Genomic DNA, 25,795 nt, shown 5'->3' with positions numbered 1-25,795 from the left:
AATCGAGGCTGCAGTGAGCTGTAATCATGCCAATTGCACTCCAGCCTGAGCAACAGAACCAGACTGTCTTAAAAAAGAAAAATAAAATAAGGTTCTACCCGGTTAAAAAAAGACAGAGGGAGGGTGTAGGTGAGAAATCTTCAGAGAACAAGAGAAAACCAATGGAAACTTGAAACACAGCATTAAAAATAAATACTTCAATGGAAATCTGGAAGGTAAAGTTAAGGACAAATCCCAAGAACCCGTACAAAAGAGTAGGAGATGGAAAACAGGAAATCAAAAACACATAGGTCAAACCTGGAAGTTCAACATCCAGAGTTCCTGAAGAAAGACAGTAAAAACAATTCTCAAATAGCCCAAAAATTTCTCCTGAAAAAAATCTCCAGAACGAAATGGCCCACCAAGTAAGTGACCAACACAATGATATAAAAGTAAGAAAATCAAATAAACATTCGAAGAATTTCACACAATTAGGAAAACCTGCAATCAGTCAAATCCACACTAGTAGAGGCATTCCAGAGAAAAACAGGTCACATACAAAGAACATTCAGAATGATACGGGACTTCTGAAAACCATCATTAGATGCTATAACACCTTAAGGCAACACCTTCAATGTGAGGAAAATAAGCTTCAACATAGAATTCTATATCCAGGTAAACTACTGACCACATGAATAATCAAAATAAAAAGCACTTCAGATTTAGATTCAGAAAAGTTACCAACCACACACCTATAAATACCATGTACATCGTATATAAAGGATGTATCATCCCAGTATAACAGGAGCTACTATGTGTCGGCACAAGCAAGATAGAGGATCCAAACCATCCAACTCAGGAGAGCAATAAGGGGAATACTAGAAAAGACAGAAAAACTCCAAGGATAAAAGTAGACTTAGAGGAACCAGAACACATGAGACAAACAAAGGGACCTGACAGGAGGGGCTCTAGAAAAGAAGGGAAAAGAATTCCAACACTTTGGGAAGCCCAGGTGGGTAGATCACTTGAGGTCAAAAGCTCGAGACCAGTCTGGCCAACATGGTGAAACCCCGTCTCTGCTAAAAATACAAAAATTAGCCGGACGTGGTAGCAGGTGCCTGTAATCCCAGCTACTCAGGAGGCTGAGGCAGAAGAATCACTGACCCAGGAGGTGGAGGTTGCAGTGAGCAGAGATTGCACCACTGCACTCCAGTCTGGGCAACAGAGCTAGACTCTGTCTCAAAAATAAAATATGAAAATAAACAAAAAATGGACTAGGCACAGTGGCTCATGCATGTAATCCCAGCACTTTGGGAGGCTGAGGCAGGCAGATCACTGGAGGTCAACAGTTCCAGACCAGCCTGGCAAACATGGTGAAACCCCGTCTCTACCGAAAATACAAAAATTAGCTAGGTATGGTAGCAGGGGTCCATAATCCCAGCTACTTGGGAGGCTGAGGCAGGAGAATTGCTCGAACCCTGGATGGCAAGGTTGCAGTGAGCTGAGATCATGCCACTGCACTCCAGCCTGGATAACAGAGTGAGACTCCATCTCAAAAAAAAGAAAAGAAAGAAAATGCAATGAGAGCACATGACCTAGTTCTGCTAAAACTATTTACATAATAACACTTATTAACATAACAGGTTCACCATCTTGTAACACCTATAAGGAAGCTGGGGAAGGGAGATTGAGGCCTTTAACAGTTTAGGCCTCAAGCTACTATGTCAACAGATAATACCAAAATTATGTAGAAAGAACAATAAAAAAGGCATATTTAAATAGGAATAAGGTACTTCACAACACAATGTAAAAGTCTAAATAAACCCCCACTGTTAAAAAAGATGTATAAGAATAGAAACTTGGACATAACACTGCTGCAGTAAGTATAAATAAATTGGTGTGGAATTATCTTGTAAAGCTGCAGATAAGCATGCCCTAAGACTCAGAAACTGCACTTCTATGAGAATATGTGATGAGAATCTTTACACATACACCTAGGGAGAAAACATTAGCGGTAATAACATTGCAAAACAGAGACTTCCAGAAGCAGACAGGAGCAAACATATTTCTATACTCCAGTACCTTCTGACTTTCCTGAATTCCATCAGAGCAGAGTTAGTGCTAGTTCTCTGCAGACCCCAGATTAGGCCTTATGGCTGCAGTGAAAAGAACCCCAGGAGAAAACTCAGGAATGAAAATGGAGTCGGGCTTCAGACTGAAATTACCAAAAATCCCATGGAAGTAAAGGAAGAAAATGAAACTGAAAAACCGGAAACATCCTCAGACCAGTTAATTAAAACTGAGAGAGTGCCCAGGAGATCCAGTTTCCTAAAAGAACAGGAATTTCTTAAATATGAAGAGCTGAAGCAAGAATCATGAATGGTATAAAATAATTGCCCAGCATCTCAGAGGGGCATAAGGAGAGAAGGTAACAATATTTCCAGAGGATGACAAGACTGCAGGACTCATACTGAACTACTCATGAGCTGAACCACAGGTTGATAACCCTGGTCCTGTCCTTACAGAGAACCTACACAGGACTCTGGGATATAGATGAAGAATGACGTATTTGCAAGTCCTCTCAGTGCGGAATATAGTCATTCTTCCAAAATCCTTTTTTTGTGCGTGAGACAAAGTCTAACTTTGTCGCCCAGGCTGGAGTGCAGTGGCGCCATCTCAGCTCACTGCAACCTCCGCCTCCCAGGTTCAAATGATTCCCCTGCCTCAGCCTCCCTAGTAGTTGGGATTGCAGGCACCCACAACATGCCCGGCTAATTTTTGTATTTTTAGTAGAGATGGTGTTTCACCATGTTGGTCGAGGCTGGTCTCAAACTCCTGACCTCAAGTGATCCGCTCGCCTTGGCCCCCCCAAAGTGCTGAGATTACAGGTGTGAGCCACCGCACCCTGGCCTTATTTTATTATACAATCATTCAGCATTATTTCACTTAACAATGTACATTTATCATCAAGATAAAATCTTTTTTTTGAGACGGAGTCTCGCTCTGTCGCCCAGGCTGGAGTGCAGTGGCGTGATTCGCTCGCTGCAAGCTCTGCCGCCTCCCAGGTTCACGCCATTCTCCTGCCTCAGCCTCCCGAGAAGCTGGGACTACAGGCACCCGCCACCACATCGGGCTAATTTTTTTTTTTTTTTTTTTGTATTTTTAGTAGAGACAGGGTTTCACCGTGTTTGCCAGGATGGTCTCGATCTCCTGACCTCGTAATCTGCCCGCCTCGGCCTTCCAAAGTGCTGGGATTACAGGCATGAGCCACTGTGCCCGGCCATCAAGATAAAATCTTAAAAACTAAGGTTAAAAAAGTGAATCAACAAGTTTATCAAATTTAAACAACTTATTAGTATTCAAGCTCAGAATAAAACTTTAAAAGGAATCAGTCAATCATCATTGGATGCTAAAATCATTGTTTAAGGTCGCTGGGGAAAACGACTCACACAGTCTCAAAATATTAATCCACGCCAGGTGTGGTGGCCCATGCATGTAATCTCAACACTTTGGGAAGTCAAAGCAGGCGATTTGCTTGAGGCCAGGAGTTCAAGACAAGTCTGGGCAACATGGCAAAACCTTGTCTGTACAAAAAACACAAAAATGAGCCAGGTGTCATGGCACATGACTGTAATCTCAGCTACTCGGGAGGCCGAGGCATGAGAATCGCTTAAATACAGGAGGCAGAGTTTGCAGTGAGCCGAGATCTCACTGCATTCAGCCTGTGTGACAGAGCAAATCTGTCTCAAAAGTACATAAAAATCTTTCATTGGATCATGGATGAAAAATAAAACAACTATTAATATTATGGTCATTACTGGGAAAATTAAATATGAACTACATGTGTATTAGTTAATAATACTATATCAATTTTGTATTTTTTTTTTTGTTTTAGAGACTCTCTTGCTCAGACTGGAGTGCAATTACAAGATCATAGCTTACTGCAGCCTTGAACTCCTAGACTCAAGCAATCCTCCCACCTCAGATTCTGAACAGCTAGGACTACAGGCGTGCATCACTACACCTGGCTTTTTATTTTTATTTTTTAATTATTATCATTATTTTTTTGAGATGGAGTCTCACTCTGTCACCCAAGGTGGAGTGCAGTGGCACGACCTCAGCTCACTGCAGCCTCCATCTCACGGGTTCAAGGGATTCTCCTGCTTCAGCCACCCAAGTAGCTGGGATTACAGGCACACGCCACCACACCTGGCTAATTTTTGTATTTTTTGTAAAGATGGGGTCTCACCACGTTGGTCAGGCTGGTCTCGAACTCCTGACCACAAATGATCCACCCACTTCAGCCTCCTGAAGTGTTGGGATTACAGGCATGAGCCACTGCATCTGGCGCTATTATATTTTAATTTTTTGTAAAGATGTGTCTCGGTATATTGCCCAGGCTGGTCTCGAACTCCTAGCTTCAAGAGATCCTCCTGCCTCAGCCTCGCAAAGGACTGGGATTACAACTACAGGCAAAAGCCACTGCACCGGGCCAAATTTCATATGTGATAGTGGCATTGTGATTATGTCGCAGAATGTCCTTGCTCTTAGGAGATAAATGAAGGATTCACAGGTAAAATGTCATGTCACAATTTACTTCCAAATTATCCAAGAAAAAAGTGTGTGTGGTACACATGTGTACATAAAGTATCTAAACATGTTCACTGATGAATCTAGGAAAAGAATACAAATGTGTTCACTGTACTACTTTCACCTTTGCTGCAGGATTGAATTTTTTATAATAAAAAGCAATCACTGAAAGTCCTCTTTCTGCTTAAGTTTGAAATGTAGAATAATAAGAAAATTTTTAATGAAAAATAAACAGTTTAACTTACAGCTAAGAGTTGTCTTATAAGCATGTCTGAGGCTTTCTCGGAAATGTTGCCAACAAAAACAGTAGTAGTAGGACCACAATTTTCATCATTTTCTTTAGCCTTTAAGCCTGGATGATCCTTTCTTGCGCCCAAATGCTTTCCAACCATAGACACAGTGGGTACTAAGACCTAAGGTGAAGAAACGAAATAAAAATTGATTCAGCAATTAAATTTCCTACCCCAATTAACATTAGGCTAAAAACATCAGGATTAAATAAATATATATAGCACATTATTTAAGCTCTGCATGCTTGTACACTTCTAAAACTCCTACAGTGCATAGCACATTTCATTAATGCAAACTTATTTGTGACAAATAAACCTCTACTACTAGATTACCTTTCTTCTTAAAAAAGAAACAAAAATAACCAAGAAAACTTTGTTATGTTTAAGATATAATTTTTATTTTTATTTTCTGAAACGGAATCTCGCTCTGTCGCCCAGGTTGGAGTGCAGTGGCATAATAGCTCATTGCAACCTCCGCCTCCTGGGTTCAAGGGACTCTCCTGCCTCGGCCTCCCAAGTAGCTGGGATTACAGATGTGTGCCACCACGCCTAGATAATTTTTTGTATTTTTAGTAGAGACAGGGTTTCACCATGTTGGCGAGGATGGTCTTGAACTCCTGGTCTCAGGCGATCCTGGCCTATGTCTTAAACATTTAAAATTTATGCCTTAGGCCAAGTGTGGTGGCTCATGTCTGTAATCCCAGAACTTTGGGAGGTCAAGGCAGACGGATCACCTGAGGCCAGTCTGACCAACAAAGTGAAACCTCGTCTCTACTAAAAATATAAAAAATTGGCCGGGCGTGGTGGCGCACACCTGTAAGCTCAGCTACTCGGGAGGCTGAGGCAGGAGAATCGCTGAACCCAGGAGGCAGAGGATGTAGTGAGCCATGCCACCATTGCACTCCAGCCTAGGCAACAAGAGAGAAACTCCGCCCCACTGCCCCACCGCCCCCCAACCCAACAAAAAAATACATAAAACATTTAAAATTATCAAATATATCCAGAAGTTTTTTTCATAATTTTACTCTCAGTACTAATATAAAAGCAACTTTCAATTATCCATGCTAATCCTCTAGCAGGATATTCAAATACTCCACAGCACTCTCCCCCATATTTTGCCTTTTATCAGTTATTTATGCTATCTTATTTTCCCTTCATGACGTTCAACTTTCCCGGGGAAGAAACACATCTTTGTACTTGACACTGAATTCAGCAAGCACCCTCAGGAGGCACCGAATAAACAGTGGTGAAATGGGAGAGCTGCTCCACTCCTAATTCTAGCTTTCTCTAGCCTGAAATACAAGGAGGAAGAGTACATGCCTGAGGCTTTCAAACATGGCCCAACTCTTGGTGTCCAAGGCAAGAAAAGCTGAACTCCCCTTTGGCTGCAGAACCACATCTTCTTAGTGGTCGGCCTCACAGCAGGTTCTCATTTGCCCACGTAATTCCTCTCTCCCTTTTACCAAGAATAACAGTCCTCATCCCTTTTCAAAACCCAGATATTAAAAGACACTGAAAATAAAGAAACCTACCCTCCCTCGTAGAATTCCAAATAAAAGTTAAGAGAGTTATTATCTATTCATGTGCTACAGTACAGCAGCATTCTTAACAAAGGTGCTTGTAATGCTCAGAAGATTTGATGAATGTGGAGAATTAAGGTTCTCCACATTCAATTAAGGTTCAAGAAGAAAATAATGAATGAGAGCATTTCAGCAGAAGAAAGGTTTTAGTGAAGTCTTACAAAGCTTGAACATACCACACTAGAAGACAGAGAAAACTAAGATAAAAATCGCTTGGAGGCTGGGCGCGGTGGCTCAAGCCTGTAATCCCAGCACTTTGGGAGGCCGAGACGGGCGGATCACGAGGTCAGGAGATCGAGACCATCCTGGCTAACACGGTGAAACCCCGTCTCTACCAAAAGATACAAAAAACTAGCCGGGCGTGGTGGCGGGCACCTGTAGTCCCAGCTACTCCGGAGGCTGAGGCAGGAGAATGGCGTGAACCCGGGAGGCGGAGCTTGCAGTGAGCCGAGATCCGGCCACTGCAATCCAGCCTGGGCGACAGAGCGAGACTCCGTCTCAAAAAAAAAAAACAAAAAACAAAAATCGCTTGGAAAGGGTGAAAAATTAGGAAGCTAGGAGGAAACGTGTAAAAGGTACTCCACACAAATTTCATTTCAAAATTTTAATTTTTACAAGGATCATTCCTATGTTCTTTTAAGAGATCAGACATGTCACATCCTTCTCCCATCTCCCAGGACCAAGATGAGAAAGCAATGAAGAGCCAAAGCCCTAAATCTGTAATAACAAGTATATGAAGAGTCTAGAGAATAACAGGAAAATCACAGAATTATCTACTTAGGGAGCACATTGCAGGTGCAACTGCATATATGCACACCTAAGTGAAAATGATACTTATTCAAATAAATGATACGCTATACAGGGGTGCTCTCACTCTGTCCTTGTTATTCTTTTAAATACTCATAATGTATTTAAGTTTATCACACTGTTTAGCTTAAAAGCACTAGCACTACCATAACTCATGACTCTTCCTTTAAGTTATACTTACAGTTGGAGCAGGAGCCATAATGCTCATTGGTACAGGAATCATTGGGGTCCCTAAGAAAAGAAAAACCACACTGATTTTATATGACTGCATTCTCTTTTTTTTTTTTTTTTTTTTTTGAGACGGAGTCTGGCTCTGTCGCCCGGGCTGGAGTGCAGTGGCCGGATCTCAGCTCACTGCAAGCTCTGCCCCCCGGGTTTACGCCATTCTCCTGCCTCAGCCTCCCGAGTAGCTGGGACTACAGGCGCCCGCCGCCTCGCCCGGCTAGTTTTTTGTATTTTTTAGTAGAGACGGGGCTTCACCGTGTTCGCCAGGATGGTCTCGATCTCCTGACCTCGTGATCCGCCCGTCTCGGCCTCCCAAAGTGCTGGGATTACAGGCTTGAGCCACCGCGCCCGGCCATGACTGCATTCTCTATCAACAACATGCCACACAATTAAGTATCCTTACTCATAATTAACATAAGTGGAAATATAGGACAAATGAAAATGAAATACTGATAAATACTACCTTATTTTCAAAAGGAATGTGCTATCAGGTTGGTCCATATAAACTTACAAAAAAAGACTATTCTGAAAACAAACTGGCCACCTCAATATGCTTTTGACTTAAAGAGCATACAATTCTGGACAGTTATCCATTCGGGTTCATATGGTTCAGTGATCCTCAAAACCAACGCCTTTCACCAATACAGACTGACTTATAGGTGAACAATGACATTAAAGAAACCTTTAAAAGTAAAAACAGCCAGCGCGGTGGCTCACGCCTGTAATTCCAACTCTTAGGAAGGCACAGGTGGGGGGATAGATTAAGCTCAGGAGATCGAGACCTGCCTGGGCAATATAGTGAGACCCCATTTTCCACAAAAAAGGAAAAAAAAAAAAGACCAAAAAAAAAAGTAAGACACATGGTACAACATGGTGATACCGTCAGTAATGGTGTACTATATTCTTGAAAATGACCAAAAGAAAATCTACATTTATCTAGAGTGTTCTCACAACAGCAAAAAAATAAGTATGTAAAGTAATACACCACGTGTTAATTGGCTCAATTTAGTCATTCTACAACATATACGTTATTTCAAGACGCTGCGCACGATAAACATAAATTTTTCTCAAATAAATAAAGTAAAAACAAATCCTTTGAAAGTTATTTTAAGCATCAAATGAAAAATTTATGTGGAAATCTAAGGAGAATCCTGGTTCTTTCACAGAAAACAAAAATCATGGGCTGGGCGCAGTGGCTCACACCTGTAACCCCAGCACTTTGGGAGGCAAAGATGAGTAAATCACCTGAGGTCAGGCGTTTAAGACCAGCCTGACCAACATGGTGAAGCCCCATTTCTACTAAAAATACAAAAATTAGCCAGGCATACTGGTGTGTGCCTGTAATCCCAGCTACTTGCGAGGCTGAGGCAGGAGAATTGCTTGAACCTGGGAGGCAGAGGTTGCAGTGAGCCAAGATCATGCCATTGCACTCCAGCCTGGGGAACAAGTGCAAGACTCTGTCCCAAAAATAATAATAATAAATAAAATATTGCTTGTAGTTATAGCTACTCTGGAAATTGAGGGACAAGGATCCCTGAGCCCAGGAGTTCAAGGCTGCAGTGTGCTATCATCGTGCCTGTGTAAAACCACTGCACTCCAGCCTAGGAAACATAGCAAAACTCTAATTCTTTATTAAAAAAAAAAAAAAAAAAAAGGCAGAGAATAGGGCGACACGGTAGCTCACACCCATAATCCAAACACTTTGGGAGGCCAAGACAGGCAGATCACTTGAGCCAATATGGCAAAACCCCATCTCTACAGAAAATACAAACATTAGCCGAGCATGGTGGCACACACTCATAACCCCAGTTACTAGGGAGATTGAGTCAGGAGAATCACTTGAACCCAGGAGGCGGAGGCTGCAGTGAGCTGTAATGGCGCCACTGTACTCCAGCGACAGAGTAAGACTCTCTCAAAAAAAGCCAAAAAAAAAAAAATTCAAAAATTTAAAATCTTTTCTATAAACCCAATCTACTGGTAAGGAAATTAAAGCACAAATTCTCCATAACCATCCTTTTTGATTCTAAACAAGTGATTAAGCTTCCTGCCACCCCCCCCCCCCCCCCCCCCCCCCAAGACAGGGTCTTTCTTCCCTATGTTGTCCAGGTTGATCTTGAACTTCTGGGTTCAAGAGATCCCCCTGCCTCAGCCTCCCAAAGTGATGGGATTACAGGTATGAGCCACCATGCCCAGCCTGTAACTTCTAGAACACTTGGGCTTTGCATCATGGTTATAGTAAGGCCCATTGAAAAACGGATCTGAGTCAGGCATGGTGGCACACATCTATAGTCTCAGCTACTCAGGAGGCTGAGGCAGGAGGATCAGCTGAGCCCAGGAGATAGAGGCTGCATTAAGTTATGGTTGTGCCACTGTACTCCCAGCCTGGGAGACAAAGAGAGATCCTGTCTCAAAAAAATTAATAAACTAAAAATTAAAATCCAGGCCGGGCGCGGTGGCTCAAGCCTGTAATCCCAGCACTTTGGGAGGCCGAGGCGGGTGGATCACGAGGTCAGGAGATCGAGACCATCCTGGCTAACATGGTGAAACCCCGTCTCTACTAAAAATACAAAAAACTAGCCGGGCGTGGTGGCGGGCGCCTGTAGTCCCAGCTACTCGGAGGCTGAGGCGGGAGAATGGCGTGAACCCGGGAGGTGGAACTTGCAGTGAGCCGAGATCGCGCCACTGCACTGCAGCCTGGGCGACAGAGCGAGACTCCGTCTCAAAAAAAAAAAATAAATAAAAAAAAAAAAATAAAATCCAGATCTGCACTATGAGCCTATAAATGTATGAAGAAAATCAGGATATATGGACCAAAGAGAAAACTGATGCCCAAATGAAAGTTGTTCAAAACACTTTCCTGCTATAACTATTAATCTGTTTGATGGCTGATAACTAACTTTATTCAGTTTTCTGCAACATTCTCTCAATTTTCTCAACAGAATTTCCTTTCAGCAAAATTTATTTCTTTTAAGGAAAAAATTTTGTCCAAAGGGCCAGCCACAGCCTTCCAGCAGAATTTCATCTATTTATGGTCCATTATAAAACAACTAAGTTACTTCTTAAAATCAGTAATTGTTACACGGAGTAAAGTAGTAGTGTAAACTTTCACATTACTCCTCTGGCAGCAGATGATAACAAATACATATCCATGATTATCTAGAAGCACAGCTTAAAGCAGCTCCACTACGAGCATGTCTAAAATAACTTATGAAAGTACTGCATTCTGTTCCATAATACACATGCATAAATAGTTGTTCTGATTTTTTCCCCTTTGAGACAAAGTGTCACCCTTGTTGCCCAGGATGGAGTGCAGTGGCATGATCTCGGCTCACTGCAACCTCGGCTTCCCAGGTTCAAGCGATTCTCCTGCCTCAGCCTCCTGAGTAGCTGGGATTACAGGCCTGAGCCACTGCGCCTGGCTAATTTTTTGTATTTTTAGCATTTCCCCATGTTGGCCAGACTGGTCTCGAACTCCTGACCTCAGGTGATCCACCCACCTTGGCCTCCTAAAGTGCTGAGGTCACAGGCATGAGCCACTGTGCCAGGCCTGATTTTTTTTTAATTATGATTTTCCCCCAATTCTTGAAGTGCTAAATAATATTCCACAGAAATTCTCATATTTATCTTGTGGCTTTTCAGATCCAAGGGTAGAAGGCTCCCAAAGCTGAGCCTGTGGTAATAAATTCAAAATTTTACAATGAGTAGTTAAATCCAAAATAAAGACAAGGTCAGGTGCAGTGGCTCACATCTGTAATCCCAGAACTTTGGAAGGCTGAGGTGGGAGTATACCTTGAGCCCAGAAGTTCAAGACCAGCCTGGATAAGATGGTGAGACCCCCATCTTTACAAAATTTTTTTTTTAAATTTTTAATTAACAGTATATAGTGACACAAGCCTGTGGTCCCAGCTACTCAGGAGGGCTGAGATGGGAGCCCAGGAGGTCAAGGCTGCAGTGAGCCATGATCACGCCACTGTACTCCAGTCTGGCAACAGAGTACTCAAAACACACATACACACACATGCACACACACAAAATAAAGACAAATGTGCTGTTTATTACAACCCTCGTAACATACATGCTATGAATTAACAACCCATTATGAGCCAGCCAACTGCAATGTTCTTTTTTTTTTTGAGACGGAGTCTTGCTCTGCCGCCCAGGCTGGAGCGCAGTGGCCGAATCTCAGCTCACTGCAAGCTCCGCCTCCCGGGTTCACGCCATTCTCCTGCCTCAGCCTCCCGAGTAGCTGGGACTACAGGCGCCCGCCATCTCGCCCGGCTAGTTTTTTGTATTTTTTAGTAGAGACGGAGTTTCACCGTGTTTGCCAGGATGGTCTTGATCTCCTGACCTCGTGATCCACCCATCTCGGCCTCCCAAAGTGCTGGGATTACAGGCTTGAGCCACCGCGCCCGGCCCCAACTGCAATGTTCTTAAGTCAAAAGAAAAATTTCTTATAAGCAAAGATAATCATTTTTTCAAAGATGAGGTCTCACTCTTTGGACTTGAACTCCTGGGCTCAGGCCATCCTCCCACCTCAGTCTCCTGAGTAGCCAGGACAACAGACACACACAATCACACCCAGCATAAGCAATGTTAACTATGTACTTCAGGATAATAGTTCTCAAATGTGGATTCTCCATGCTTAAATGAGTGCCAAAAATTACCTGTGAACGTGTTAAAAATTAAGATTCCTGAGCCCCAATTTCTGAGGATCTGATTCAGGGGGTTGGAGCAGGGTCTGAACATTTTTTTTTTTAACTCCATAAATCTTTACTTATATTGACTTATAATATACACTTTAAAGTATCTGGAAAAATAAAGAAAAATAACCTTATTGCTTCCCTTTTTAGTAAGGGGATAGCAACAGCAGTTATGGGGGTATATGAGGAAAATTTTTCACTGTATTACTTTCTGTATTTTTTGTTTGTTTTTGAACAATGTGTATGTATTACCCAGTTTTTTAAATATAGAATTTTTAGGCCGGACATAGTAGCTCACACCTGTAATTCCAACACTTTGGGAGGCAGAGGCAGGCGGATCATTTGAGGCCAGGAGTTCGAGACCAGCCTGGCCAACATAGCGAAACCCTGTCTCTACCAAAAATACAAAACTTAGCCAGGCATGATGGCAGGCATGTGTAACCCCAGCTACACAGGAGGCTGAGGCAGAGAATTGCTTGAGCCTAGGAGGTGGAGGTTGCAGTGAGCTGAGATCATGCCACTGCACTCCAGCCAGGGTGACAGAGCAAGACTCTATCTCAAAAAATTTTAAAAAAAAAGAATTTTAAAAAAACTTTCCAGATGAGGGGGAAAAAAAAAACTTTGTAGATGAGTTTGATCCTCAGTCAGATATAAAAGCTACTGCTATAGGAAAAAGAGACATCCACATTTTCCAAACGATGCTGAGAGGCATCTTCACTAACAGTCACATATCTAACATTTTCCTGAAATTAATATCACAAAGACAAAAGTACAAGTTTAACGACAAAAAACAGTATCAACAAACTTACCTGGAGGTACAGGTGGAGGAAATCCTGGAAACTGCGGGGGTGGGATCCCTGGTGGGAGTGCTGGGATTCCCATGGGAGGGCGATTCAAATGAGGGGGAAAAGACATTCTTACTGCAGCAGTCTAAAGAAAAAAGGACATGACAAATCATTTTATTTGAAAACTTCACAATTTTATTATGCCTTCTTTGCTGACTTTCATTTTTAGAGTATCTGCAAAATTCTGAACTTTTCTTACCCAAAGAAGTTGGCAAAGACCCTGTTTTCTGTCAGTTCATTGAGAATTCTTACAACTTAAATTTTTTCTAAAATAAGTTTCCAAAATGTACATGATCCAAGTTCAGGATAGATTCCTACAATCATGTAGGAATACATACAAAGGAAGAAAAAAATTTTCAGGTTCAGTTAATATCCAAAAATTAAATACCAAACGAACGAATCTTTTTAGACCAAACTGAGAATCCAGATGGGTATCTAATAGTTTTTTAAGTGTTCTGATACATTCTTGTTTTGTTTTGTTTTGTTTTTTTGAGACGGACTCTCACTCTGTGGACAGGTTAGAGTGCAGTGGCGCCATTTCCGCTCATTGCAACCTCTGCCTCCCAGGTTCAAGCAATTTTCCTGCCTGAGCCTCCCGAGTAGCTGGGACTACAGGACTGTACCACCATGTCCAGCTAATTTTTGTATTTTCAGTAGAGACGGGATTTCACCATGTTCGCCAGGATGGTCTCCATCTCTTGACCTCAAGGGATCCGCCCTCCTCGGCCTCCCAAAGTGCTGGGATTACAGGGGTGAGCCACCATGCCTGGCCTTTTTTTTTTCTTTGAGACGGAGTCTTGCTCTGTCGCCACGCTGGAGTGCAATGGCGCAATCTGCGCTCACTGCAACCTCCGCCTCCCGGGTTCAAGCAATTCTCCTGCCTCACCTTCCTGAGTAGCTGGGATTACAAGCGTGCACCACCACGCCCGGCTAATTTTTGTATTTTTAGTAGAGACGGGGTTTCACCATGTTGGCCAAGATGGTCTCGATCTCCTGACCTCGTGATCCGCCTGCCTCAGCCTCCCAAAATGCTGGGATTACAGGCCTGAGCCACCACACACAGCCCATTTTTCTTGTATCTATCAGAATCCTAAAAACTAAAGGTACCAAGTTACATGGTATTTGTTGCTTCAATGCTGGCCACTTCCTAAGAGGCAAATGTGCTCATAGACTATACATCTCAGTAGGGGGAAATAAACTTCTGACTTTCAGTCATATAGTAACCATTCAAATACAAAGAGAACATACAACTTTTGACAAGAGGGAAAAAAAAGGTCAATAGTTTTTTTTAAAAACTTAAAAGTAAACCTTGTAACCATTCTTGAATCAAAACTGAAGAATCAGAAGCTGGCATTTTATTTTTTAAAGTTTAAGAACAGCCTGGTTGCAGTGGCTCACGCCTGTAATCCCAGCACTTGGTGAGGTCAAAGCGCATGCATCACCTGAGGTCAGGAGTTCAAGACCAGCCTCGCCAACATGGTGAAACCCTATCTCTACTAAAAATACAAAAAATAAACAAATAAATAAGCAGGGCATGGTGGTGTGCGCCTATAATCCCAGCTACTCAGGAGACTGAGGCAAGAGAATCACTTGTAATCCACTGCACTCCAGCCTGGGTGACAGAGCAAGACTCTGTCTCGGGGTGGGAAGAAAAAGAAAAAAGAAGAACATATTTAACTGTTTCACTTAGTTTGTCATGTTAAAGAAAACTGTCATTTTGTTAAATATTGGCATTTAATGTTAATATTTAAATATTAACATTTTTAGTATTAAAAAAAATTTCCAAATCAGCCAAGCATGGTAGTGCGTACCTATGGTCCCAACTACTTGGGAGGCTGATGCAGGAGGATGGCTTGAGAGACAGAGCAAGACCCTGTCTCAAAAAAAAAAAAATTTTTTTTCACCTCCAACTTTATTTTCAGCAGCACACCTTTTTTTTTTTTTAAGAAACAGGGTTGGGGAGGCGCGGTGGCTCACACCTGTAATCCCAACAGTTTGGGAGGCCGACGCAGACAGATCACCTGAGGTTGGGAGTTTAGAACCAGTCTACCCAACGTGGAGAAACCCCATCTCCACTAAAAATACAAAATTAGCCGGGCATGGTGGCGCATGCCTGTAATCCCAGCTACACATGAGGCTTAGGCAGGAAAATCGCTGGAACCAGGGAGGTGGACGTTGCAGCGAGCCAAGATCACGCCATTGCACTCCAGCCTGGGCAACAAGAGCGAACCTCCATCTCAAAAAAACAAAAAAACAAATACTTCTCTCTACTATTTTGTCTTTTATGTTTTACAGAAACATAAAAAGAGGGCCGGGCGCGGTGGCTCAAGCCTGTAATCCCAGCACTTTGGGAGGCTGAGACGGGCGGATCACGAGGTCAGGAGATCGAGACCATCCTGGCTAACACGGTGAAACCCCATCTCTACTAAAAAATACAAAAAACTAGCCGGGCGAAGTGGCGGGCACCTGTGGTCCCAGCTACTCGGGAGGCTGAGGCAGGAGAATGGCGTGAACCCGGGAGGCGGAGCTTGCAGTGAGCTGAGATCCGGCCACCACACTCCAGCCTGGGCAACAGAGCCAGACTCAGTCTCAAAAAAAAAAAAAAAAAAAAAAGAAACATAAAAAGAGAAAACACAAAAAGTGTAAGTCTTCCACTTCCTTGTCCCCAATCACAACAGTTTGGTATCTACTGCTGTGCTCTTCTTAATACCTTTCTACAAACTAATAATTTTTATTTTTCTACAACCAATCACATTACGAGAATTTCTCCCTCATTATAAATGCCATCTCTTCATGTCAGTTCACAAAAGTTTTATTCCAAGCTGGGGACGGTGGCTCACGTCTGCAATCCCAACACTTCAGGAGGCCAAAGCAGGTGGATCACTTGAGGTCAGGAGTTCTACACCAGCCTGGCCAACATGGTGAAACCCCATCTCTACTAAAACTACAAAAATTAGCCAAGTGTGGCGGCACATGCCTGTAATCCCAGCTACTCAGGAGGCTGAGGCAAGAGAATCACCTGAACCCGGGGTGCGGAGTTTGCAGTGAGCTGAGATCGTGTCACTACACTCCAGCCTGGGCAACAGAGACTCTGTCTAAAAAATAAAAAAATAAAAATAAAGTCTTATTCCACTCTTTATAATGCAGTAAACTGGCCGGGCGCGGTGGCTCACGCCTATAATCCCAGCACTCTGGGAGGCCGAGGTAGGCGGATCACAAGGTCAAGAGATTGAGACTATCCTGGCCAACATGGCGAAACCCCGTCTCTACTAAAAATACAAAAATTAGGAGAGAGGGTGGCTGCAGTAGTGAGAGGCTGGTGCTGCAGCTCTTTCCCTGCAGTCCAGCCGAGTAAGCGTGCAAGCCTGGCGCTTCCTTCTCTTCAGGCAGAGAGCTTGGGATGTGGTAATGCCAGCCAGACTTTTCAGAGCTATGGTCAGATCTACTGTACATTGTCAAAACCACATCAGTGCCAAAGAACTGGTCATCTAATGTTGAAACCACTTAAGGAATTTGAAAATACAACATGCAGCACACTGACAATATGTCAAAACTTGGATTTGTTCCTTCCTGATAATACAGCTGGTGGTTTGAATAAGTCTCAGATTCTGTAAATGAACCAAAAAAAAAAAAAAAATCAAATATAAGCATGGTCTCTCCATTAAATGCTGCTCATTGCCAAGACGAAAAGGCGCACCTTCCAACCATGAAATCCTTTGGTACTCAGAAGAGAGTGACTCACAAACCAAATCTATTGGGTTCTAAATGGTTTATAAAAATATTAAAGAGGCATTTCTCATCTGTTATCAATGGAAACATTTGTTCCAAAACAAGGCTTTCCACAATCAAGAGACCACTAAAAGCATCCAGGACCAAGCAGCCATCCAGGACCAACCTTCCAGTTCTGCCTGTGAATGAGGTAAAGCTGGGGTGGCTGTGGCTCATATGCTTAGTGATCACTGCTCACACTAAACCAGTGTGCGCTGCACCCCAGCCTTACACCCAGCTTAAGAAACTGGCAGTCAGGCCGGGCGCGGTGGCTCAAGCCTGTAATCCCAGCACTTTGGGAGGCCGAGATGGGCGGATCACGAGGTCAGGAGATCGAGACCATCCTGGCGAACACAGTGAAACCCCGTCTCTACTAAGAAATAAAAAAAATAGCCGGGCGAGATGGCGGGCGCCTGTAGTCCCAGCTACTCGGGAGGCTGAGGCCGGAGAATGGCGTGAACCCGGGAAGCGGAGCTTGCAGTGAGCTGAGATCCGGCCACTGCACTCCAGCCTGGGCTACAGAGCGAGACTCCGTCTCAAAAAAAAAAAAAAAAAAAAAAAAAGAAACTGGCAGTCAACTAAGACTTCTCCATCAAGATCTTTGAAGCCTAATAAATATCCAATGACATTCAAAAGCTTAATTTTTAAGAATTAATGATACATAGAAAAACAAAATATAGGCAATAAAAGATGAAAAAAATACAAAAATTAGCCAGGCGTAGTGGCGCATGCCTGTAGTCCCAGCTACTTGGGAGGCTAAGGCAGGAGAATCAATTGAACCCAGGAGGCAGAGGCTGCAGTGCGCTGAGATCAAGCCACTGCACTCCAGCCTGGCAACAGAGGAAGACTGTCTCAAAAATAATATTATTAACAATGCAGTAAATTATTATAATACGGACATATTTATTCAACCAACATTAACAGCTGGCTTGGCTCCACTTTCAGTTCTCACAAATAATGCTGAACGTTCCTGGAGATAACAGACATATAACTGTATGCATCTGTACAGGTAATTCTCTAATACAGGTCAGAACTATATGTATCTGATTAGCTGGGTGTGGTGGCAGGTGCCTGTAGTCCCAGCTACTTGGGAGTCTAAGGCAGGAGAATCGCTTGAATCTGGGAGGCGGAGGCTACAGTGAGCCGAGATGGCACCACTGCACTCCAACCTGCGAAACAGAGCAAGACTCCATCTCAAAAAAAAAAAANCTGTCTTGGGAAAAAAAAAAAAAGGTTTGTCAACCCCTAAATCTATACCAGAGTAGTGAAAGAAAGCTTCCAGAAGAACATGATTCTAAGCTATGACTTAGAGGATAAATTAGGTTATCCACAGCAGGTAGAATAGAGGAGAATGTTCCACGCAGGTGGGAATAACATAACTGAAAGCCTGAGGTAAAAGAGCAAGGACATTCTGGGAATGGAAAATAGTTCCCTATGGGGTACAGAGTATGTGGCAGAGGTTGGTTGGGAAATGGGGCAGGAGTGGGTGTCAGGATATAAGTCTGAGAGGCAAGTAGTGAACAGATTATGATGGACCTTCTTCTTTATTTATTTTTTATTTTTTGAGACAGGGTCTTGCTCTGTCACCTAGGCTGGAGTGGCAAGATCACACCCTCTATGTCCTGGGCTGAAGGAATCCTGTTACCTCCCGAGTAGTTGGGTCCACAGGTTTGTACCACTACAGCCAGGTAGTTTGTTTCTTTTTTGAGACGGAGTCTCACTCTGTTGCCCAGGCTGGAGTGCAGTGGCGCGATCTCCGTTCACTGCAAGCTCCGCCTCCCAGGTTGACGCCATTCTCCTACTTCAGCCTCCGGAGTAGCTGGGACTACAGGCGCCTGCCACCACGCCTGGCTAATTTTTTGTGTTTTTTAGTAGAGACAGGATTTCATTGTGTTAGCCAGGATGGTCTCGATCTCCTGACCTCATGATCCGCCTGCCTCAGCCTCCCAAAGTGCTGGGATTGCAGGCTTGAGCCACTGCGCCCAGCCCAGTCAGGTAGTTTTTACATTGTTTGGGAAAGAAAGGGTTTCCCGGCCAGGCATGGTGGCTCATGCCTGTAATCCCAGCACTTTGGGAGGCCAAGGCGGGTGGATCACCAGGTCAGGAGTTCAAGACCAGCCTGGCCAATATGGTGAAACCCTGTCTCTACCAAAAATACAAAAAGTACCTGGGCACTGTGGTGGGCGTCTGTAGTCCCAGCTACTCAGGAGGCTGAGGCAGGAGAATTGCTTGAACCAGGGAGGCAGAGGTTGCAGTGGGCCGAGATCACACCACTGCACTCCAGCCTGGGCGACAGGGAAAGACTCTGTCAAGAAAGAGAGAGAGAGAGGAAGGGAGGGAGGGAGGGAGGAAGGAAGGAAGGAAGGAAAGAAAGAAAGGGTCTCCTTATGTTGCCCAGGCTGGTCTTGAACTCCTGGGCTCCAGTGATCCTCCCGCCTTGGCATCCCAAAGATTGAGATTACAAATTTGAGCCCCTGCACCTGGCCTGTGATGGACCTTATAAATTAGATTGTGAAGTTTGCATTTTATACTGAGGACGATAGGCAGGCATGTAAGGGTTTGTAGAGGAGAGAGAAAATAAGGAATAATGCCCAGGATAATGCCTCAGGAATTGGATAGGATAAAGACCTTATTGGGACGGGAAACACAGGCAAAGTTAGTGAAAATGGTGGCGTAAGGAACACCTGGTCTGTCCCTCTACAAGGACCATGAATAAATTGGCAGAAACTCACAGAATGATCATTCTCAGAACTCTAGCTACTCATCGAAAGCTTGCCACAACCGAGGAAATGCTTACTTAAAAAAACAACAACTGGATCTTCATGGAAGAGCTTTGTGACATTGTAACTTATGCTGGACATTCCCCTGTTCCTCAGCACAAAAGAGACCTTGAAGATGGACTGTGTTCATAGTAAGAGTGCCCAGTACCAGAGGGAGCAGAACAGACATTATACTCAAAGAATTTCAGTGTTTGTTTTGATCTGTCTGGTGGGATCACTTGAGCCTAGGAGTTCTAGACCAGCCTTGGCAACATAGACCCTGTCTCAAAACAAAACAAAACAAAACGAAATAAAAAAGGAGGCCAGGTGTGGTGGCTCGCGCCTGTAATCCCAGCACTTTGGGAGGCCAGGCGGTGGATCACTTGAGGTCAGGAGTTCCAGATCAGCCTGGCTAACATGGTGAAACCCTGTCCCCACTAAAAATACAAAAAATTAGGCAGGTGTGGTGGCATGTGCCTGAAGTCCCAGCTACTCCAGAGGCTGAGGCAAGAGAACCACGTGAACTTGGAAGGTGGAGGTCACAGCGAACTGAGATCCCATCAGTGCATTGCAGCCTGGGCACCGAGTGAGACTCTGTCTAAAAATAATAATAATAATAATAAGGCTGGGCACAGTGGCTCACTGCTGTAATCCCAGCACTTTGGGAGGCCAAGGCAGGTGAATCACTAGGTCAGGAGTTCGAGAGCAGCCTGGCCAACATGCTGAAATCCTGTCTCTACAAAAAATACAAAAATTAGCTGAGTATGGTGGCACATGCCTGTAATCCCAGCTACTCGGGAGGCTGAGGCAGGAGAATCGCTTGAACCCGGGAGGCAGAGGTTGTAGTGAGCTGAGATCGCACAACTACACTCCAGCCTGTGCAACAGAGCGAGACTCTGTCTCAAAAAAGTAAATAAAAAATAAATAAAGGCCGGGCATAGTGGCTTACAACTATAATCCCAGCACTTTGGGAGACCAAGGTGGGAGGACCGTGAAGTCAAGAGATCGAGACCATCCTGGCCAACATGGTGAAACCCCATCTCTACTAAAAATACAAAAATTAGCTGGATGTGGTGGCATGTAACTCTAGTCCCAGCTACTCAGGAGGCTGAGGTAGGAGAATTGCTTGAACCCTAGAGGCAGAGGTTGCAGTGAGCCAAGATCCCACCACTGCACTCCAGCCTGGCAACAGAGTGAGTCTCTGTCTCAAAAAATAAAATAAAATAAAATAAAAATAAATAAAAAATTTATTAAACGCCAGTTTGTTTCCAGTACAGATATATATATATACTTTTTTTTTGAGACAGAGTTTCACTCTTGTTGCCCAGGCTGGAGTGCAATGGCACAATATCGGCTCACTGCAATCTCCGTGTCCCAGGTTCAAGCGATTCTCCTGCCTCAGCCTCCCAAGTAGCTGAGATTACTGGTGGCTGCCACCACGCCTGGCTAATTTTTTTGTATTTTTAGTAGAGATGGGGTTTCACCATGTTGGTCAGGCTGGTCTCGAACTCCTGACCTCAGGCGATCCACCCACCTTGGCCTCCCAAAGTGCTGGGATTACAGGCATGAGCCACTGTGCCTGGCTGCAAATGAGGTTTTTATTTTTATTTTTTTTAGATAGGGGTCTATCTTGCCCAGGTTGGTCTTGAACTCCTGGGCTCAAGTGATCCTCCCACATCAGCCTCCCCAGTAGTTGGGGTTATAGGCACCTGCCACCACACCAGACCCAAAGGTTCTACACAAACACCACATGTCCCCATGGTCATGTGTTGCACATTCCAAACAGATTTACATCCCAGATGTAGTGGCGCATGCCTGTAGTCCCAGTTACTCACGAGGCTGAGGCAGGAGCATCGCTTGAACCTGGGAGGCAGAGGTTGCAGTGAGCCAAGATTGTGCCACTGCACTCCAGCCTGAGTGACAGAGTGAGACTCTGTCTCAAAAAAAAAAAGTTTACATCCAGAAAACAGGGTTGTGTTTGCTGTTTTTCCCATCATTTTATTTTCTTTATTTTTGGGAAGAGGGAAAAGAGTTATGGGGGAGGGTTCTCACTATGTTCCCATGCTCTTCTGGAACTCCTGGGCTCAAAGGATCCTGAGGTCTCAGTCTCTTGAGTGGCTGGGATTACAGATATGCACTATCACCGTGCCTGGCTAAAGGGAACTTTTTTTTTTTTTAGACAGAGTTTCCCTCTGTCACCCAGGCTGGAGTGCAATGGCGCAATCTTGGCTTACTGCAACTTCTGCCTCCCGGACTTAAGTGATTCTTGTACCTCACCCTCCCGAGTAGCTGGCATTATAAGCAAGTGCCACCACGCCTGGCCAATTTTTGTATTTTTAGTAGAGACTGGATTTTGCCATGTTGGCCATGCTGGTCTCGAACTCCTGACCTCAAGTTATTTGACCACCTTGGCCTCCCAAATTGCTGGGATTACTGGTGTGAGCCACCATGCCTGGCCAAGGAAACTATTATGGCTCCAAGTTATTATAGGGGTAGTCCTAGCTGAAGTCCAATGGCACCATCTCAGCTCACTGCAACCTCTGCCTCCTGGGTTCAAGCAACTTTCCTGCCTCACCCTCCTGAGTAGCTGGGATTACAGGCATATGCCAACACACCAGGCTAATTTTTTGTATTTTTAGTAGAGATGTGGTTTCACCATATTGACCAGGCTGGTTTTAAACTCCTGACCTCGTGATCTGCCCGCCTCGGCCTCCCAAAGTTCTGGGATTACAGGCATAAGCCACTGTGCCTGGCCCAGAAATTTTTAAATTTTTTTTCTTTTTTTTTGAGATGGAGTCTCACTCTGTCACCCAGGCTGTAGGGCAGTGGCACGATCTTGGCTCACTGCAAACTCTGCCTCCCGGGTTTAAGCAATTCCCTGCCTCAGCCTCCTGATTAGCTGGGATTACAAGCGCCCACCACCAGGCCCAGCTAATTTTTGTATTTTTAGTACAGCCTGAGTTTCACCATGTTGGCCAGGCTGGTATTGAACTCCTGAACTCATGATCCACCCACCTCAGCCTGCCAAAGTGCTTGGATTACAGGCATGAGCCACTGTGCCCGGCCCTAGAAGTAGTTTTTAGAAAACAATTTCTCAGCCATGTTTCATAATCCAACCATTGGCTCTCTGCCTAGTATTGAAAATATAATTTTCAGCAATTTAATCCTCATATATGGGTCATTATTATGTAGATTTGATTTTACTGGTGGTTTACTTATGTCCCTGGAATCATAAGGTAAAAAAGTATTGGACTTCAAGTCAGCAGATACAGTCTTGTCCCAGATTTGTCAATAATTTGTTGTGTAACCCTGGCAAGTCACTTAATCTTAGTTTTCTCTCCTGGGTTAACAATTATCAAGATAGAATCATAGTACGTTGGAATTGGCAGGGACTTCATTAATTACAATTTCTATTTTGTGGAAAGGTTGAGTGACTTACCCAACCACCTGTATAGTCAGGAGGTTTTCTCTTTTCCCTCCCTCCCTCCCTTCCTTCCTTCCTTGTTTCTTTCTTCCTTTATTTTGATGGAGTCTATCACTGTCACCCAGGCTGGAAAGCAATGGTGCGATCTCGGCTCACTGCAACCTCCACCCCCGGGGTTCAAGCAATTCTCCTGTCTCAGTCTCTCTAGTAGCTGGGATTACAGGTGCGGCTATTTTTTTTTTTTTTTGTATTTTAGTAGAGATGGATTTTTACCGTGTTGCCCAGGCTGGTCTCGAACTCCTGAGCTCAGGTAATCCACCCACCTCAGCCTCCCAAAGTGCTAGGATTACAGGTGTGAACCGCCGCCACGCCCAGCCTCTGTTTTTTTTTTTTTTTTTTTGAGATGGAATTTTGCTCCATTGCCCAGGCTGGAGTGCAATGGCACAATCTAGGCTCAGTATAACCTCTGCCTCTGGAGTTCAAGCGATTTTCCTGCCTCAGCCTCCAGAGTAGCTGGGATTACAGGCACGCGCCACCATTTCCAGCTAATTTTTTGTATTTTTAGTATAGTCTTGGTTTCACTATGTTGGCCAGGACCTCAAGTGCTCTGCTCACCTTGGCCTCCCAAAGTGCTGAGATTACAGACATGAACCACCACGCCAGGCCTTCAGGAGCTTTTCTAGAGCAAGCAGTCAATCTTTGGCAACACAGACTCAGGCTTTCTTTTTTTTTTTTTTTTTTTTTTGAGACGGAGTCTCGCGCTGTCGCCCAGGCTGGAGTGCAGTGGCGCGATCTCGGCTCACTGCAAGCTCCGCCTCCTGGGTTCACGCCATTCTCCTGCCTCAGCCTCCTGAGTAGCTGGGACTACAGGCGCCCACCACCGCGCCCGGCTAATTTTTTGTATTTTTAGTAGAGACGGGGTTTCACTGTGGTCTCGATCTCCTGACCTTGTGATCCGCCCGCCTCGGCCTCCCAAAGTGCTGGGATTACAGGCGTGAGCCACCGCGCCCGGCCAGGCTTTCTTTCAATGTTGTTTCAAGATACAAACAAAAAGTGAAAGCACTAAACAAATATAAGGCCATGAAAAAAGAAAAAAAAAAGCCTGATAAATGTTAACCATTAGCCTGCACTGTAGACTAAAAGCTTATCTGAAAATTTACCCCACCTAATGCAAAAATAATTTCTTTTTTTTTTTTTTCTTTTTTGAGACGGAGTCTCGCGCTGTTGCCCAGGCTAGAGTGCAATGGTACAATCTCGGCTGACTGCAACCTCTGCCTCCCAGGTTCACGTGATTCTCCTGTCTCAGCCTCCCAAATAGCTGGGATTATAGGTGCCTGCCACCACACCCAGCTAATGTTTTGTACTTTTAGTAGAGATGAGGTTTCACTATGTTGGCCATGCTGGTCTCAAACTCCTGACCTTGTGATCCGCCCACCTTGGCCTCCCAAAGTGCTGGGATTACAGGCGTGAGCCACTGTGCCTGGCCCTCAAAGATAATTTCAAATTGAGAAGTTCTGAAACTATAATAGCTTTTTTTTTTTTTTTTTTTTGAGACAGAGTTTCCCTCTTGTTGCCCAGGTTAGAGTGCAATGGCGCGATCTCGGCTCACCATAACCTCCACCTCCCGGGTTCAAGCAATTCTCCTACCTCAGCCTCCCGAGTAGCTGGGATTACAGGTACCCACCACCATGCCCAGCTAATTTTTGTATCTTTAGTGTAGATGGGGTTTTGCCATGTTGGTCAGGCTGGTCTCGAACTCCCGACCTTAGGTTATCAGCCCAATTCGACCTCCCAAAGTGCTGGGATTACAGGCGTGAGCCACCGCGCCCAGCCTGAGATGTTCTGAAACTATAGAAGGAAAGATCAGAAAACTACTAGGTAGGAAAAAAAATTCATGGTTGATTTGGAGAATACCCTTGAAGGGTGTTAAGTAAAAATGATAGGAGGCCTTTGTTTTGGACTAAACTCCTGCACCAGGCCCCAAGATATCTGGCTAAAATAAAAATGGAATCACCCATGCTAAAGTTTCACCTCACCAAATCCAAACTAAGCTGTTACCAAACTCAAACTAAGTTGTTATCTGACCTTCAGAGAAATCAGGAAAGAGGGATAAGGACAGCCAATTTCCCAAACAGGCTTGTGTTAATGTTGCATGATAATGAAGCTCCCTTTGTTGTAATCCTTACACAAAAGAAGTAGCCTGAAGTAAGCTGATGTCAACTAATCAGTTATTTTTCTATTGTTCTGTCTCTCTGTCCCCACCTTCCAAGGAAAGTAGCTTAGAAATGACCAATATGTCAAGGTCCCATGAGAAGACTGAAAAAAGAGAGAAGAAAGAGGAAAGAAAAGGATGACAAGAAAGAGAAAGAAAGAAACCAATATGCTCTTTGTTCTTTGCTTTTGCTTCTTCAAGCTTTTCTCTGTCTACAAAGCCAACCTCTCCTGCTCATCAGAACATTCACTCCACTTTCTGGAATGAAGTGTTGCCTGATCCTAGAGTCGCAATAAAGCCAATTGAGATCTTAAAACTAAATTCGTTGTAATTTTGTCCTTTGCCAAGGGGGGAAAAACCAACAAAAACTTCCCAAGAGTACCTATATCCTCTTATCACTTCTTTCTGGTCTTTTCCTTAGTTTTTGAGAAGCGAAATTGGGAAAGTGGAGACTGCCTGTGCTCACACGTTTCTGAGGGAATGGTGTGCAATAGGATTACTTGAATTCAAATTAATTGACTCGCCATTTCCCACTTATACTAGACAGTATTACATCGGTTTTCTAACGTAGCAGCATGCCTTTCCCAGTTGCAACCCAAAAGAACGTGCTGAAACC

General features: G+C 44.1%; 1 protein-coding gene and 1 pseudogene across 1 annotated transcript in view; one reads left to right on the top strand and one right to left on the bottom strand.

Annotated features, from left to right (window-relative positions):
- Positions 1-14,889, bottom strand: part of RBM25 (RNA binding motif protein 25) — a 55,163-nt gene extending 40,274 nt beyond the window's left edge. The window contains exons 1-4 of the mRNA XM_025391241.1: positions 14,828-14,889; positions 12,981-13,101; positions 7,428-7,477; positions 4,815-4,982 (exon numbers count right to left, since the gene is read on the bottom strand). Of these exons, the coding sequence (XP_025247026.1) occupies positions 4,815-4,982; positions 7,428-7,477; positions 12,981-13,086 (324 nt within the window). The 5' untranslated portion in view covers positions 13,087-13,101; positions 14,828-14,889. The remainder of the gene's footprint in view (positions 1-4,814; positions 4,983-7,427; positions 7,478-12,980; positions 13,102-14,827) is intronic.
- A 1,535-nt stretch (positions 14,890-16,424) lies between these two features.
- LOC112628409 lies at positions 16,425-25,750 on the top strand (annotated as a pseudogene).
- Positions 25,751-25,795: the final 45 nt, after the last annotated feature.

Source organism: Theropithecus gelada, chromosome 7b (assembly GCF_003255815.1).
Source record: "Theropithecus gelada isolate Dixy chromosome 7b, Tgel_1.0, whole genome shotgun sequence".
Taxonomy (NCBI): Eukaryota; Metazoa; Chordata; class Mammalia; order Primates; family Cercopithecidae; genus Theropithecus; species Theropithecus gelada.
The sequence above is the reverse complement of the archived record's forward strand: the minus strand, read 5'-3'. Positions and strand labels throughout refer to the sequence as shown.